The sequence below is a fragment of the Lolium rigidum genome, chromosome 7 (assembly GCF_022539505.1).
Source record: "Lolium rigidum isolate FL_2022 chromosome 7, APGP_CSIRO_Lrig_0.1, whole genome shotgun sequence".
NCBI classification, from domain to species: Eukaryota; Viridiplantae; Streptophyta; class Magnoliopsida; order Poales; family Poaceae; genus Lolium; species Lolium rigidum.
The window spans coordinates 284,028,189-284,041,879 of NC_061514.1; the positions used below are offsets into that span (position 1 = coordinate 284,028,189).

Here is a 13,691-nt window from a genome sequence, read left to right on the forward strand (position 1 = left end):
TTGGAAGAAAGTCATAAAAAGCTCTCAAGCTCTCATGATGAACTTCTAATTTCCTATGATGGGCTAAAGTTAGCTCATGAGGCTAGTATCACTAAGGTAACATCTTGTGAGCCTCATGTGGACATTAGCACAATCTCTACTACAAATGCTATATCTTCATGTGCTAGTCCTTGTAATCCATCTAGTCAAACTAGTGATACACCTTGTGTTGGATTACTCACTTTGCCTTGTTGCTCTAACAATGAAGCTTCTACTTCCTCTAGTACTTGTATTTCTACTAACCATGTAGAGGAAATAAAAGAGCTCGAGGCCCAAGTTCTTTCTTTGAAGAAAGACTTGGAAAAGCGTCATGAAGGGAAATCCGCACTTGACAAGATGCTAAGTGTGCAACAATCCCCCAATGACAAGAGTGGACTTGGATTCAACTCCAATAACAAGAACAAGTCCAAGAGCAAGAGCAACAAGAAGAAGGGCCAAGACAAAGTCAAGGATTCGGCCAAGTTGGTTTGTTTCAAGTGCAAGGTTGAAGGGCATCATGTTAGATCATGCCCATTGAAGAAGAAGAAGAAGCACTTGAGTGAGAAACAACAAGGGAAACGGCCACAAGGTAAAGGTCAAGCTCATGCTCGACCTCAAGTTGAAGATAGGCCACTTCCCAAGAAGAATCAAGATATTGTTCCCCAAGAGAAGAAATCAATAAAGAAGAGAAAGGGGAACACTTGCTACTTATGCCGTGAGAAGGGCACTTTGCTTCTTCTTGCTTAGGTGGTACCTTATCTAACCCTATAATTGTTGATGATGATTATTCTCTAGGGAAGGATAAGAATGGCAATGTGTTTGCCAAGTTTGTTGGAACTCAAAGTGGTTTCAAGAAAAGAACCATTTGGGTTGCCAAGCCTATTGTGATTAACCTCTTAGGACCCAACTTGGTTGGGGACCAACAATCTCAAACTTGATCAATAGGTACAAATGGAGGGCATTGGAGATTTGGCTACTTCATGAAGAATTAAGGGATCTTCATATATTGTATTTTTACCAAGCCAAGTCGTATGGATTATCATCTATATCTTATATCCAATGTTCCTCTTTGCGGTAACTTATACTTCAACTCTTCATGTTTATTGTAAGTTACTTGCCCCTTTGCATGTTTGGTTTTGTACCAAATATGTGTATGTATGTGTTGTGTCTTACTTGCTTATCTTGTGTATTCAAGTATGTTTGTTTGACTCATCATATACTTATGTATTGTTTTGAGCCTAATGCATCTTGATGATATCTTATTTGGCTCTCTTTGAGTGATTAATGGAACATCCCATTTTGGGGGAGTGTTATGCTTTGTGCATTTCTCCTTCTATAAAATGTGTGTATATGAGTATCACCACTTAGTATTGATATTGCAAGATTATCTAGTCACTATGTGGTGTGTCATACTCATGAGAAATTCAAATTCTAAATGTCCATTAATCATCTCTAGTTGAATTTTTGTTGCCTCTTGTTTAGAAGAAATGTTTTATCACATTATGGGGGAGTAATATGTTTTGTACATATCACAAGCCTAGAAAATGTGAACATATGAGGTTATGCCACTTAGAGTTGATGCTCTTAATTATCTTATTCCTAAGTGGCATGTTTACTCAAACAAGCTCCACTCCTATTAAAAATCTTTTATTACTCATCTTATGGGTTCTTGTTTGAATAAGAAATTCTTGGTACGGTTTCCCTCAAATACATATCTCTATATCTTATTTGGGACACCGTTTGCTTCAAGTTATTCTAATCATTGCCTTGCGTGATTGTTTGACTATTTGAAGCTATCAAGAATCTTCATCCGTGCATAGTGCTTAATTCTATATACTTATTCTATGCCCTTTATTGTGAAGTTGATCCTTACTATCTTTGTTGAAATATACCACCGGAAGTTAATTCCAATATTCTCATTGTCTTTGACAATTGACAACCTTGTATGTGGTTGAATTTATGGATCATCTTCATCTTGGATTGCTTCTTATTTCCTTATATTATTTCCAAGAAATCTTTGTTGCTCCCACATGTCTTCCTTGTCCTTTTGAAAAATCTTTTGACAAATTCTCTTGATTCACATCAAGTGTTTGTTTTGGAAGACAAACCTTTTCCTTACGGTACATTGTGCCATTGTGAGAAATGTGGAGGGTTTGGTTTATTTGTTTGAACCTTGCTCTTTTTGGGAGCTTGCTATCTCATTCTTTCTTACATGATTTATTTGCTTGAATGAGATAAATCCTTGAGCATGTTTGCTTTATTTCATCCTTTATGCTCAATGGTTTCTTCTTAGTTCATTTGTTGAACTTTGTTGAACAAATCTTTTGTGATTTGCGTCTTTGATATAATTTGGACAACAAATTTGTTTGGTGACACCTTTATGCCTTATTCGATTCATTTGGTGTTTTGTCCAAAGTATATCTTTCTTGGATCTTTAAAGTCTTTATGTGTGCTTATATGTAATTTGTGTATATATGTAGCATGCTTGCTTTGTTTGATCCATTATATAGGATATACTCCATCAAATCCTAAATGGCTAAGATGTGCATGAAATTCAAACTTCATCTAAATATGCACATATTTATATGGAGTGTGTCCTATATATTGTGGTTTATCTAACCATGTTGGACCCAATAAGTTTGGGGACCAAGATGTACTTGAATGATGTTTTAGGTACATTGGAGATGCAATGGAGGCTTGTCTCATCTATAAGGAAGGTGTTGTCACCATATGAGGATTGGAGTCAAGCTAGGATGTTTGATGAACTCTTATCTACTACATCAAGCCATTGCCATCTCGGTAACAAGTATCTTATTCATGCACTCTCATATAGCATCCAACCTCTTGTAGGTTGTATCTTGGCATGAAATTATTTATTTCGAAAATATTGCGGTTCTTGAAAAACCCTTTTTAAAGTAAAACTTCTTATTGAACATTTGAGTAATTTGAGAAGATGCATATGATAGGTTATATATATATCATATTTTATGATTCACCTATCACAAATATGCCCTCTAGCAATTTATTGCATATCAATTCCTCAAAGATCTCTTGTGTGCAATATTGATGAATTTGTGAAGTAAATCCATATTTATGATACTTGTTGTCTTTCTCAAAACACTCCACCTAGCTCTACTTCCCTTATTGTTAGTTGTGATGTTTTTGAGGTTTAACTTGGTTGAAGTTCATTCATATACACCATAAGTGAAAATTGGAGCCATAGGCTATATATGCTTCTTAAGCAAACATCCTTTGGTATATTTTATGACTTCTTCTTGGATATCTTGTTTTATTTATTTTGTTAACCTCTTGTGTGTGCATGTTTCTTTATGGATCACTTTGTCCACTTTAGAAACTCATATACATAAGAGCGTTAATCCATCATCTTGATATCCTTGTTCTTTGCCGACCATCTTTTACCCCTTTTGTTTTTAGTGGGTTGGTAAAGAAAATTTATGAGTGCTTGGTTTATTTATTTTCTTCATACACTCATATCTCGCAACTGTTGGACTAAAGTTGTTCTTGATAAGCATACTCTCTTTATCTTAATTGTGTTCTAAATGATATATAGGGAGTGAGGATTCCATGTTTGTGCATATTGTATTCAAATGCAAACATTATAAATTGTGCACGAACCTTGGGGAGCTTTCTTATTTTATTAAGAGCACTATATCTCTCTTATCATGATATCTTTGTTTGTCCAATTGGATCTTTGATTGCTTGCTTTACTTGTTGAAGCTCACTTCACCATGTTATCTTTATGCAATCTTTGATCCTCAATATAGTTTGATTTCCTTCAAGTATTCATCATTGAATATGTGCACTTGATTCCACTCAAATTATGAGAAGTGCACACTTTGGGGAGGAACTCACATGATATTGGCCTTCTAAATTTTTCACCCATTTTGACAATCGATGCCAATAGGGGAGAAGTTTAGAGGGTTTAAGGGAATGGTTTTATACTTAAGTTTGGTTTGTGCTTAAGTGTTTTGCCTCTCATGCATTCCATATTTATATGTCTTGCATGGTTGTATATATATAGTGTAAATTGTCCCAAAGGTTAATCTTGACAATATATGCAATGAATTCATGTTCATCACACGTGCATACATTGTGGGGGAGTTTTCTCGATATATATTGGTTCTACTCACATCCATTGCATTTGTTGTAGTTGTGTGAGTAGAGCCGGTTTTGATATGCGCTAGTAGCTTTGTGTTACTTGACCATATCAAATACAACCTCTTGTATACAACTTATTCTCGGATAAGTTGCGTACTTGTTTCTAATATTCATCATATAAACCCTCTTATTTGTGGTTGTCATCAATTACCAAAATGGGGGAGATTGTAAGGGTACATTGCCCCTATGTGTGGTTTTGGTAATTAATGACAACCCCTATGGACTAATGTTTTCATTGAGTTTATATGAAGGAATATTCCATAGGTACTACTTGTTCTCCATGTGTTGGATTCAAGTATGGATGCCATGAAGATAAATGTATACCTTGTGTATTGGATCAAGAACATCGTATGAGAAGATACAAGGTTGAGTTGGACAAGTTCAAGATAAGTATCTTGAGTGGATCACATGCTTGAAGCTTGTCGTCCATTTGGTGATAATGGACATGTGAAGATGTGCATCAATGGGGCTTTCCCATCATAGTGTATGGGGGAGCATTTGTGAGTCTTCACGAAGCAACATTGGTCAAGTGTGGCATTCCGGCTTGAGTGAAGCTTGAAGAGTTATCATCAAGATCAAGCGGGATGCGCAAGGCAAAGGTATGACCTTGCTAGGTTTTCCTTTTACCGGTCTCAAGGTGGATGTTGGGAGACCGGATTATAGGATAGATAGCCGCACTATTAAGAGGGGCTTTCGGTTGGGTAACTTGATCACATCGTCTTAGGGAGCTCAATCCTTTGCATACTTTGCATATCCTTATTGCTTCTTGGTGTTTCTCTATGTGAGGTTCTTGAGCTTGTTGCTAGCTTTACAACAAGCCCAAGTTCATCGAAAACGGAGTTCGCATGCATCTTCTATTGCGTTTTCGAGGTTGGGTGATTTTACCGGGTATTCATGATATAAGGTTCTACCCTTTTATATTCATGATAAAATCCCTCCTACAGGTTCTTGAGTTTGCACTTTCTATTGGATAGCATTCGTCGTTATCTTTCCAACAAAATTGGTTTCATGTTAATCGGAGTTCGGGAGCAATAGTTATTAAAGAAAAGGTAAAAGAGAAAAAGAAAAGAAAAAAGAAAAAAGGGGGGGAGGCGGCCGGTTGCCGCCCGGCCTGCCGGACCGCATGCCGGCCCACCCGGTCGACCGGGCGGCCACCGGCCCACCAGCCGGGCAGCCCAGCTCCACCTCCGGTCCAACCGGACTACGCACCGGGCCGCCTCGGCCTTTTCCCCCGCGCGGCCTGTGACCGGCCTTGGGCCTGGTCCACGACCGGCCAGCCCGGCTGCCCCTCCGGTCCAGCCGGATGCTCCTCCGGGCCGCTTCCCCACCGACGGCCCACGAGGCCTGGCGCCTCCCCGCGCGGCCTGGGGCTTATCCGCCGCCCTGCGCGCCCTCTACCCCGCCCGGTCGGTGGGCCGGCCTGACCGGACAGGCCACCGGCCTCCCCGGCCCAGGCTCCGGTCGGCCGGCCTGCTGGCCGGCTGGGCTGCTTTTTCAGCTCGTTTTTTAGCCGATTTTCTGCCCGTTTTTTCTGTCTTTTTCCCCCAACAGTTATTTTTCCACTTGGGCTATAAATACCTTTCTTCCACCTTGAGCTTGGGCACTTCTTCCCCTTTCTCTCACCTCCATTGTTGCATTTGAAGAAGTTGCTCTCTCTCTTGTTCCCCCCATGATTCTTGCTCATATTTGAGGATTTGAGAGAGGAGATCTAGATCTACACTTCCACCAAACCATTTCTTCTCTAAGTGAGGGAATCTCTTGGGATCTAGATCTTGGAGTCTTTGGTTGACTTTCCCCCTTGTTCTTCCTCTCCAATCTCATCCTAGCATTCGTTGCTTTGGTGGGATTTGAGTGTGAAGGACTTGAACACCTCCGGTGTTCTTGCTTTGCATCATTGCATTGTGTTGAGCTCTCCACCACGATTTGTTCGAGTGAGAGACCGTGAGCTTGTTACTCTTGGAGGGTGACCTCCTAGTTGGCTTGGTGATTGGTGCTCCGGTGATCTCTTCAAGAAGATTGTGAAGAGGCCCGGGCTTCTCCTTCGTGGAGCTTGTGAAGTGGTTGTGGAGCTTGCCATCTCCGGAGCGGAGGAAAAGCTAACCATAAGGAAGGGGCCATTATCCTTCGTGGGTGTGGTTCGGAGAATAGGGTGAGCCTTCGTGGCGCGGGAATCCTTCGTGGGACCTCCACTCCTCCAAACGTGACGTACCTTGTTGCAAAGCAAGGGAACACGGGAATACATCCTCGTCTCCGCGTGCCTCGGTTATTTCTATACCCGAGCTCTCTTTCCTTGTGATAGCCATCGTGCTTGAAGTACATATATCTTGCTATCACTTGTGCTACATATATCTTGTGCCTATCTTGCTTAGCTCTAGTTGCTATTGTTACACTTAGTTGAGCTTAGCATATTTAGGGTTTGTGCTTGTAAACTAAACGATAGTTTAATTCCGCATTCATACAAGACAAATCCGCAAGAGTTTGTAATTGCCTATTCACCCCCCCCCCCTCTAGGCGACATCTCGATCTTTCAGAGGCTATAACCTATGATGCATTAGCACCAGCCTTAGTGACTTGAATTTAGCACGTCACTATGTCACGTTATTCATATCTGGTACCTATAGCGAGTCTTGTGCGCACCATAAGTATGTGGCAGAAACACGTCATAGGTACCAAATAATCTAGTGGCATGTGAGTTAGTAAGCCACGTTGCTATTTTTTTTAATTAAAACAAAATTATTGCTTTTATTCAAGTTGACATCAAAGAGAAATACAAGAAGCACATCTGAAATACATTATTAACACATTCAACAAGCTTTCATATTGGTAATCAAATCCATTACTAAGGAACATACAAGTTGTGTTGTAGCTTGAACCATTAACACATTCTTTTTTTTTTGCGAATCAACCATTAACACATTCAACAAGCTTATTAACACATTGGCCCTTATTTTTTACACAGGCTGTCAGCGAAATGGGTAGCGAAAAATGTGGGGCCTAAGTAAAGCTTATATGTCAAGTTGTGTTGTCGCTTGACCCAGAAAATTGCACCCAAATCACGTTCAAAAGAGGAAACGGAAAAGAAGGAAAGCGCTCAACCCAATATTGATCTTGTGGCCCATATTGTTTTGTCGTACTTGCTCAAGGGTGCATATAACTAAAATCTAATCCCCACTCTCACTTTTCATTTTTATATAAGACAAAGTACCTTCACCCACTCCTCCCTCCTCGCTCTCTCCACGCACCCCAAACATCAGCCACACTACTATGCTCATTGTCACACTCCGCGTCATCATCTGTAAACCCTAGATAGCCTCCCATCTCGATGTGAACATCCTCGCCCTGGTTTATGCAAGATCCAGACATGAACGATGTCTATGTGGGTTATTACCATGTTCTTTCCATGAAAGAATTTGTGCAGGAGTCCCCCATCGGCATTCTTGACCCACCGGTATCAAGTGCAGATGCATGATAGTAGTTGACTCAACTCTTCACCACTGTTTTGTTCAACACATTTTTGTTTTGACCATGCAACCTTTACTATGTCTACTAAAAAGCATCAGACAATCTTTGTTTTCGCATCTCACTCCACTATTAGGGGAAGATGAAGAGCTGATATTCCAAAAGATTTAAGTCCTCATGTTGCTGCATCATTTTTGCCAATCATGGTGCATTTGATTTGCATGCAAAATATAGCAAGAGTCATCTTGTTTTCAATGATGATATCCAGGAGTATTTGTTTCATCAGATGCTATTCTTATTACTCAGTATCGCTTTCAGTTTGTTGTGTTTTGTGTTCATATGAAATTATGAATTGTGTTGATTGGAGGGAACAACATCTGTGGTCCTTGCATGTCTGCTATCTTCCCTGAAGGTTGTCGGTCGAATCCTAGCATAGCACACTTATTTGCTCCTTGGTGCTGGCAAGGTTGTCACGCTCTAGGTTTTGCTGAACGGTTAAAACATGATGCTTATGGGTGGAAATGATATGCGCCTGGGTCGCTGCTTCCATCTTTTCTTGCATCGTCAATCATCTCCATTCATGTCGTCACTTCATGTCTATGATAAGCTTCCATCTTTTCTCGCATCGTCAATCATCTCCATTCATGTCGTCACTTCATGTCTATGATAAGATTTGCTCTGCATACTTGAATGTGCTTCAATGGATCTCTTGGCCCCTGTTTTCAGGGTTCATTTATTTTGGTTCCTGAAATGCATGCCACTGTTGTACTCACTGTCCTGATGTAAGCTGAATTCGTCCATCTTTTACTATCTTTTCGCACTTAGGTGGTGAATTGTTCTGTTGGTAGCAAATGATATATTTGTTCCGCTCTTAGGTGGTGAAACAAAGGCATGATAATCTGTATGGCATTATGTTGTTGCTGATATTATTGTTTGTGTGTTCACTGTAGAACTCTAAGGAGATTGGCTTCCTGGCCACCACGACGATGACCTTGCAATCTGCTGCTGGGAAGAGTGGCTTCCTGGCTGGGCGAGCAAGAGAGGGAGGCTTGGCGATTGCCTTGGGCAATCAGGTGCAGAGCGAGAGGAGGGCGATGCCCTGGGCAAGCAAGAGCAAAGCGGGACGGGAGGGGCGGCGATTCCAGGAATAGGAGAGGGAGGAGTTGGAGAGGGAAGGGAGGAGCAACGCCTGGGCATGCAAGAGCAGGATCTCAGGGAGGTGCTTCGCAGTAGGAGATGCACAACTGCTTGGCCAGAGATCATGGCGAGGAGCTCTCGAGGTGATTAACCGGCGACCGACGAAGATCAGAGGTGCCGGCGAGGTGCTTGGCTGGCGACCGGCGGAGATCACGATGAGGTGCTTGGCCGGCGGCCGACGGAGATGAGGAGATCAGGGTGAAGTGCTTGGCTGGATGAGATCATGGCGACATGCTAGCTCGGGGCGCGTGGAGGAGAAGCTGTGGCGGTGGTGGCGTTGGGGCGGAACGCGATGGAAGACGATGATAACGTGAGATTTAGATCTAGAGAAGGTAGAGATGTAAATTCCTAAATTCTATTAGGTGCTAGTGCATGGTGGTGTCTTACCCGGTGCCCCCCCTTTCCTCTTGCCGATCCACGTGGTCTTAGTTTGTGGAAGACAGCGGGTTGGGGCCCACCACACCACGAGCGACCTTATCTCTTTTGGGAGAGCTTTTCCCTTCTTTCGTACAGAGAGATCTTCACGAGCGCGCCGCCGCCGATTACCACCTCCGCAATCGCGTCGCGCCGGTCGCCACCTCCGCGAGCGCGCCGCCGCTGGTCGCCACCCCTGCGAGCACGCTGCCGCCGTTAGCCACCTCCGCGAGCGCGCCGCCGCCGGTCGCCACCCCTGCGAGCACGCTGCCGCCGTTAGCCAACCACCGCGAGCGCCGTCGCCCGTCGTGAAGGGCCTTCGCCTCGCTATCCGGCGCGCCGGTGATCCCCTTCTCACCTGGCGCCGTCGGGAAGGGCGAGCCGCTGGGCCCTCTCTCCCATGGTCCAGCGCGTCGCTGGTCCCTGCCACCACTCCTCTTCTCGTTAATTTCCGCTCCTCCAGGCTCCTTAGTTCTACATCTAAAAACATCCAATGATGTAATAAAAGCATGCTCCCCATTGTTCTGGTTGTATTTTTTTCTTTGAAGTTGTATCTATTTTTCGATTTTTTTACATCCCAAATGATGGTAGCGCTGGATGTATATTTTCTTCCTTTTCTACATCCAAGATCTGATTCGCCCCTATTTTGGATGTAAAAATAGTAGGTTCACCCAAGGTTTTTTACATCCCGAATGATGGCAGTGTTAGATGTATTTTATTTCTTTTTTCTACATTCACCGATCTGGAACCATATAACTTTTCTGAACTTGAAGTCTCGAAGTGCAATAGAAGTAGATGATGTATTTATTTTTTTCAGGATCGATCTTGTATTTTTTTCTCTCGTCATGAACTTGGAACGGAGCCACGAAATGTGAACTCGCTGATTTTGCACATCCCGAGGTTTACTTGCAGCGGACATTCCAGATGGAAAGAAGAAACGTGCGGAAGTAGACTTTCTATTTTTAGAAGGTGGGAAATGTTAGACTACTTTATTTCTATTTTTGGATGGAGCACTCTGTAAAACTAACCGGCGCTATAGCACCGTGTAGCAACGTCCATGTAAATTCCCCTGTTTTCACCTGGTCGGATATTTCCTAGAATGTTTTATAAATCGGAACGAAGGGAGTATTACGGATCTCCAACACGCGATTGGACAGAGGCTGGAGGGGGTATAGCCTACCGGGGGCAAAAAAATCCGCACTCGGGGCAAATAACATGTGTCGTCCATGGCCAATATGTTCTGCCTTTCTTTTCTAATTATTATTATTTTCTTCCCTTGCTTGATCACGTACTTGCATATCCCTCGTGACATCCGCCGCGAGGAGGATGCGGTGTAGGTCTACCACGGGGAGAGAGCGCAATCAGCTGGATGGCATGTACAAAGGCGAGTTGCTTAAGGTCGTTGGGAAGAGGAAGTAAGAAATTCCTAGAAAAGAAAGAGGATCCTCTTTATGCAGAAATGAAATGTATAAAATAATTAACTATACAGAAATGAAACAGAATTTATATCTGAATAAAATGAAGCAAATGAGTTATAGATTAAAATAAGTGTGGTCATTTGACCTTGACGTATGAATGGCTTTAGCGAAAACAAGGAGGCTACATCCCGAAAGCCGGATCAAGGATCGGTTACAACGGTTCGATAGTCGTTAAGACCCACCTAGATCACCTTTCGAGTCGTTGTTAGAGACCCAAAACCTTCATACATGGGACATACTTAGAATTTTTTGTTTCCCTTTCTTTCAGAACACCTAAATTTTCTAATGTTCACCTTTGTCAAGAGAAACCTTTTTTTTTAAACTGAAACCTTTTTTGTTAGATAAAGCAACACTTTTTTTTTGTAATGTTTATCTTTTGCACATGGCCAGTATGTTACACTTCGAGGCCCAGCTCAACTCAAATGAAACTTTACGGCCCATCCAAAACTACGGTGCCCTTGACGGGCCAAAGAAACGGCCTAGCTGACCAAACACGCAGTCGACTCGACCCCTTCTTCTCTTCCATTCCTCCTCCCGTCCAGGTCAGAAGCCTACCAAATCCCCAGCCTCCAGATCCACCCGCCGCCGCCGGCCACCACCGTCGCTTCCCGGCCCCGCCCGTCCCCGCCAGCCAGGTACGCGTCGATCTCTCCCTTCCCACTCCGACCCCGATCCTTTCTCGATCTACTCCGTCGACGCGACGTGAGGCCGTCGTGTGCCCCCGTGCGATTCTGTTTCATCCATTCGTATTCGTGAGGGGATCTAGTCGGTGGTCTGCGACGCGCCGGTGATCCGCTTGACGCGGTTTTCCTGGGCTGGGATTCGTCTCGCGGCGCGGACATGTGGACGCATCTTCTCGCGCTGTAGGGTTATTATTAGATGACTAGTTCTCTCCTGGGAATTGGGTATCGGTCCGTGGTGGTGATCTGGTGTTTGTTTTAACCTAGTTTGATGTTGGGTTATGTGTGTGAAATATCTCTCCTTGGAATTATGTCGTGGCTAGATTGGTAATACTGTGCGAGCTCCAATGGAATTTCTTCGGTTCGCTAGATCTTGAATGTGGAGGACACAAGTGGATTTTTTGGGCTCGTCAGTCGGTCTTTCAGGCTCTGGTCATTATCAGTGATTGCCTAGAAAGTGTCATATTATTTGTAGATGAGCATGGAAATGTTGTCTTATAGTGTTAGTGTGCTAAAAATTCAAATACGTTGAGATGCTTTGAAACACCAAATTCAAAGATGCCTGTTTGATCACCTAATGTAGTGGATTGTACAGTAAGTATTATTTCTCCATTTCGGTGTTTGCTCCCGCGAGTAGCTGAACAACTGTTTGAAGCCTGTATAGAAGTTAAATCAGTCTCACGAATTCAAGGCCCATGTTGCTGTAATGCTTTGCAGCCATAATGTAATCCTGTACAGAACTGTCCATCTCAAGGTTCGAAATAAAAGAGTAGCTTTTAAGTCGTGCTATATATTTTTGTGCAGGATGACAACAGAAGCGCCATTTTACCCACGTGAGAAGATTGTGCAGCAGCAGCAGTATTTCCAGAAGTTGAGCAAGCACACCCACCTTAAAGGGCGTTACGACGTGATCACCTCCGTTGCCATTCCCCTTGCGCTTGCTGGCACCAGCTTGTTCATGATTGTAAGTTCAAAAATCTCTACTGCTGCTTTGTTACTTGTGTTCTTTGAAATTGCTTCTACCCAGTGAGTGACATGTCTGTTGATTTGTAAACAGGGCCGTGGGATCTACAACATGTCTCACGGGATTGGGAAAAAGGAGTGAAGTTCTGTGGGCTTGCTAGTTACCCCAGTACGAGGCATGGAAGCGATACCGTCCAAGCTATGACGTCTTCTTTGTTTGCAAATAATTATTGTCAAAGAACGAGGGTCCATTTCCAGTTCTCTTTTGTTGGTGTTTGTGGATATTCGATGTCAGCAAATTGATGCTACACTGGCAATGATGATGCTATAACATCCGCATTGTTACCTTTTTCAGTTAATCTCATATTGTCTGCTCTATGATTTATTTCAGCTTGTGCTTTCTTTGTGCAATCCTTTGCGTGCCTGTTCATGATATAACTTTGTGTGAATTCATCAGTTCATTTGCGTGGTGTGCAGCAAGTTGCTAACAGTTTCAGGTTGAAGCCCTGAATAGTTGGATCTAAAAACATATCGGCTAATCTGAGCTCAAAGAGCTGATAGGTTATACGACTTGTTGGTCTCTTGCATGATAGTGCCTTATTGGCTAATCTGAGCTCAAGCTATTAGTCTGATTTTTGGTAGACGAATGTATTCTCATTAATGAACTCGTGATTTTTGGTAGATGATCGTATTCTCATTAATGAACTCGTTCCTAAACCATTTGGTTTTAAGTGCTGTTGGTTCGTTTAGAGAATCGGAATGGAATGTCCTGATCATTCGGAATGGACAAAATTGTCCATTATTCACGAGCCATACCATCCTGAAGGTTTGTTTAGAGAATCGGAATGGAACGTCCTGATCATTCGGAATGGACAAAATTGTCCATTATTGGCGAGCCATACCATCCTGAAAGCAATGATGAGCGTCTGATTCTGAGGAATGCTAAGCTTTACTCCGTCATAGGATAACCTGGCTAACATAGGGTATCAGACCGTCACAATAGATATTAGAGGGACGCTAGGAACTATTTACACATGTACAACTAAAATTTCAAATGCCACTGCAGCAGCTAGACTGAATTAGTACTTCGACAACTCCATTCCTCACATGTTGCTACAAGTTAAAATTGGAGAGATTGCCCACCTAAAAAAGGGGATGAACAGGAATCAGCTTCACTAGAGTAGGAGATCTGCATTCCAGATCATTTGATTCCATCAAGTCTGAGCAAGAAGATTAGCAGAAAATATAATAAACAATCAAGGAAAAACCTTGCATCAGAATGATAGTACTGAATTTCAAACAG

General features: G+C 42.8%; 1 protein-coding gene across 1 annotated transcript; it reads left to right on the plus strand.

Annotated features, from left to right (window-relative positions):
• The first annotated feature begins 11,284 nt into the window (after positions 1-11,284).
• On the plus strand, positions 11,285-12,773 carry LOC124674269. The gene is made up of 3 exons (XM_047210307.1): positions 11,285-11,380; positions 12,230-12,389; positions 12,483-12,773. Exons 2-3 carry the CDS (start codon positions 12,231-12,233, stop codon positions 12,528-12,530), a joined length of 207 nt encoding a protein of 68 aa, XP_047066263.1. The 5' UTR covers positions 11,285-11,380; position 12,230; the 3' UTR covers positions 12,531-12,773.
• The last annotated feature ends 918 nt before the right edge of the window (positions 12,774-13,691 follow it).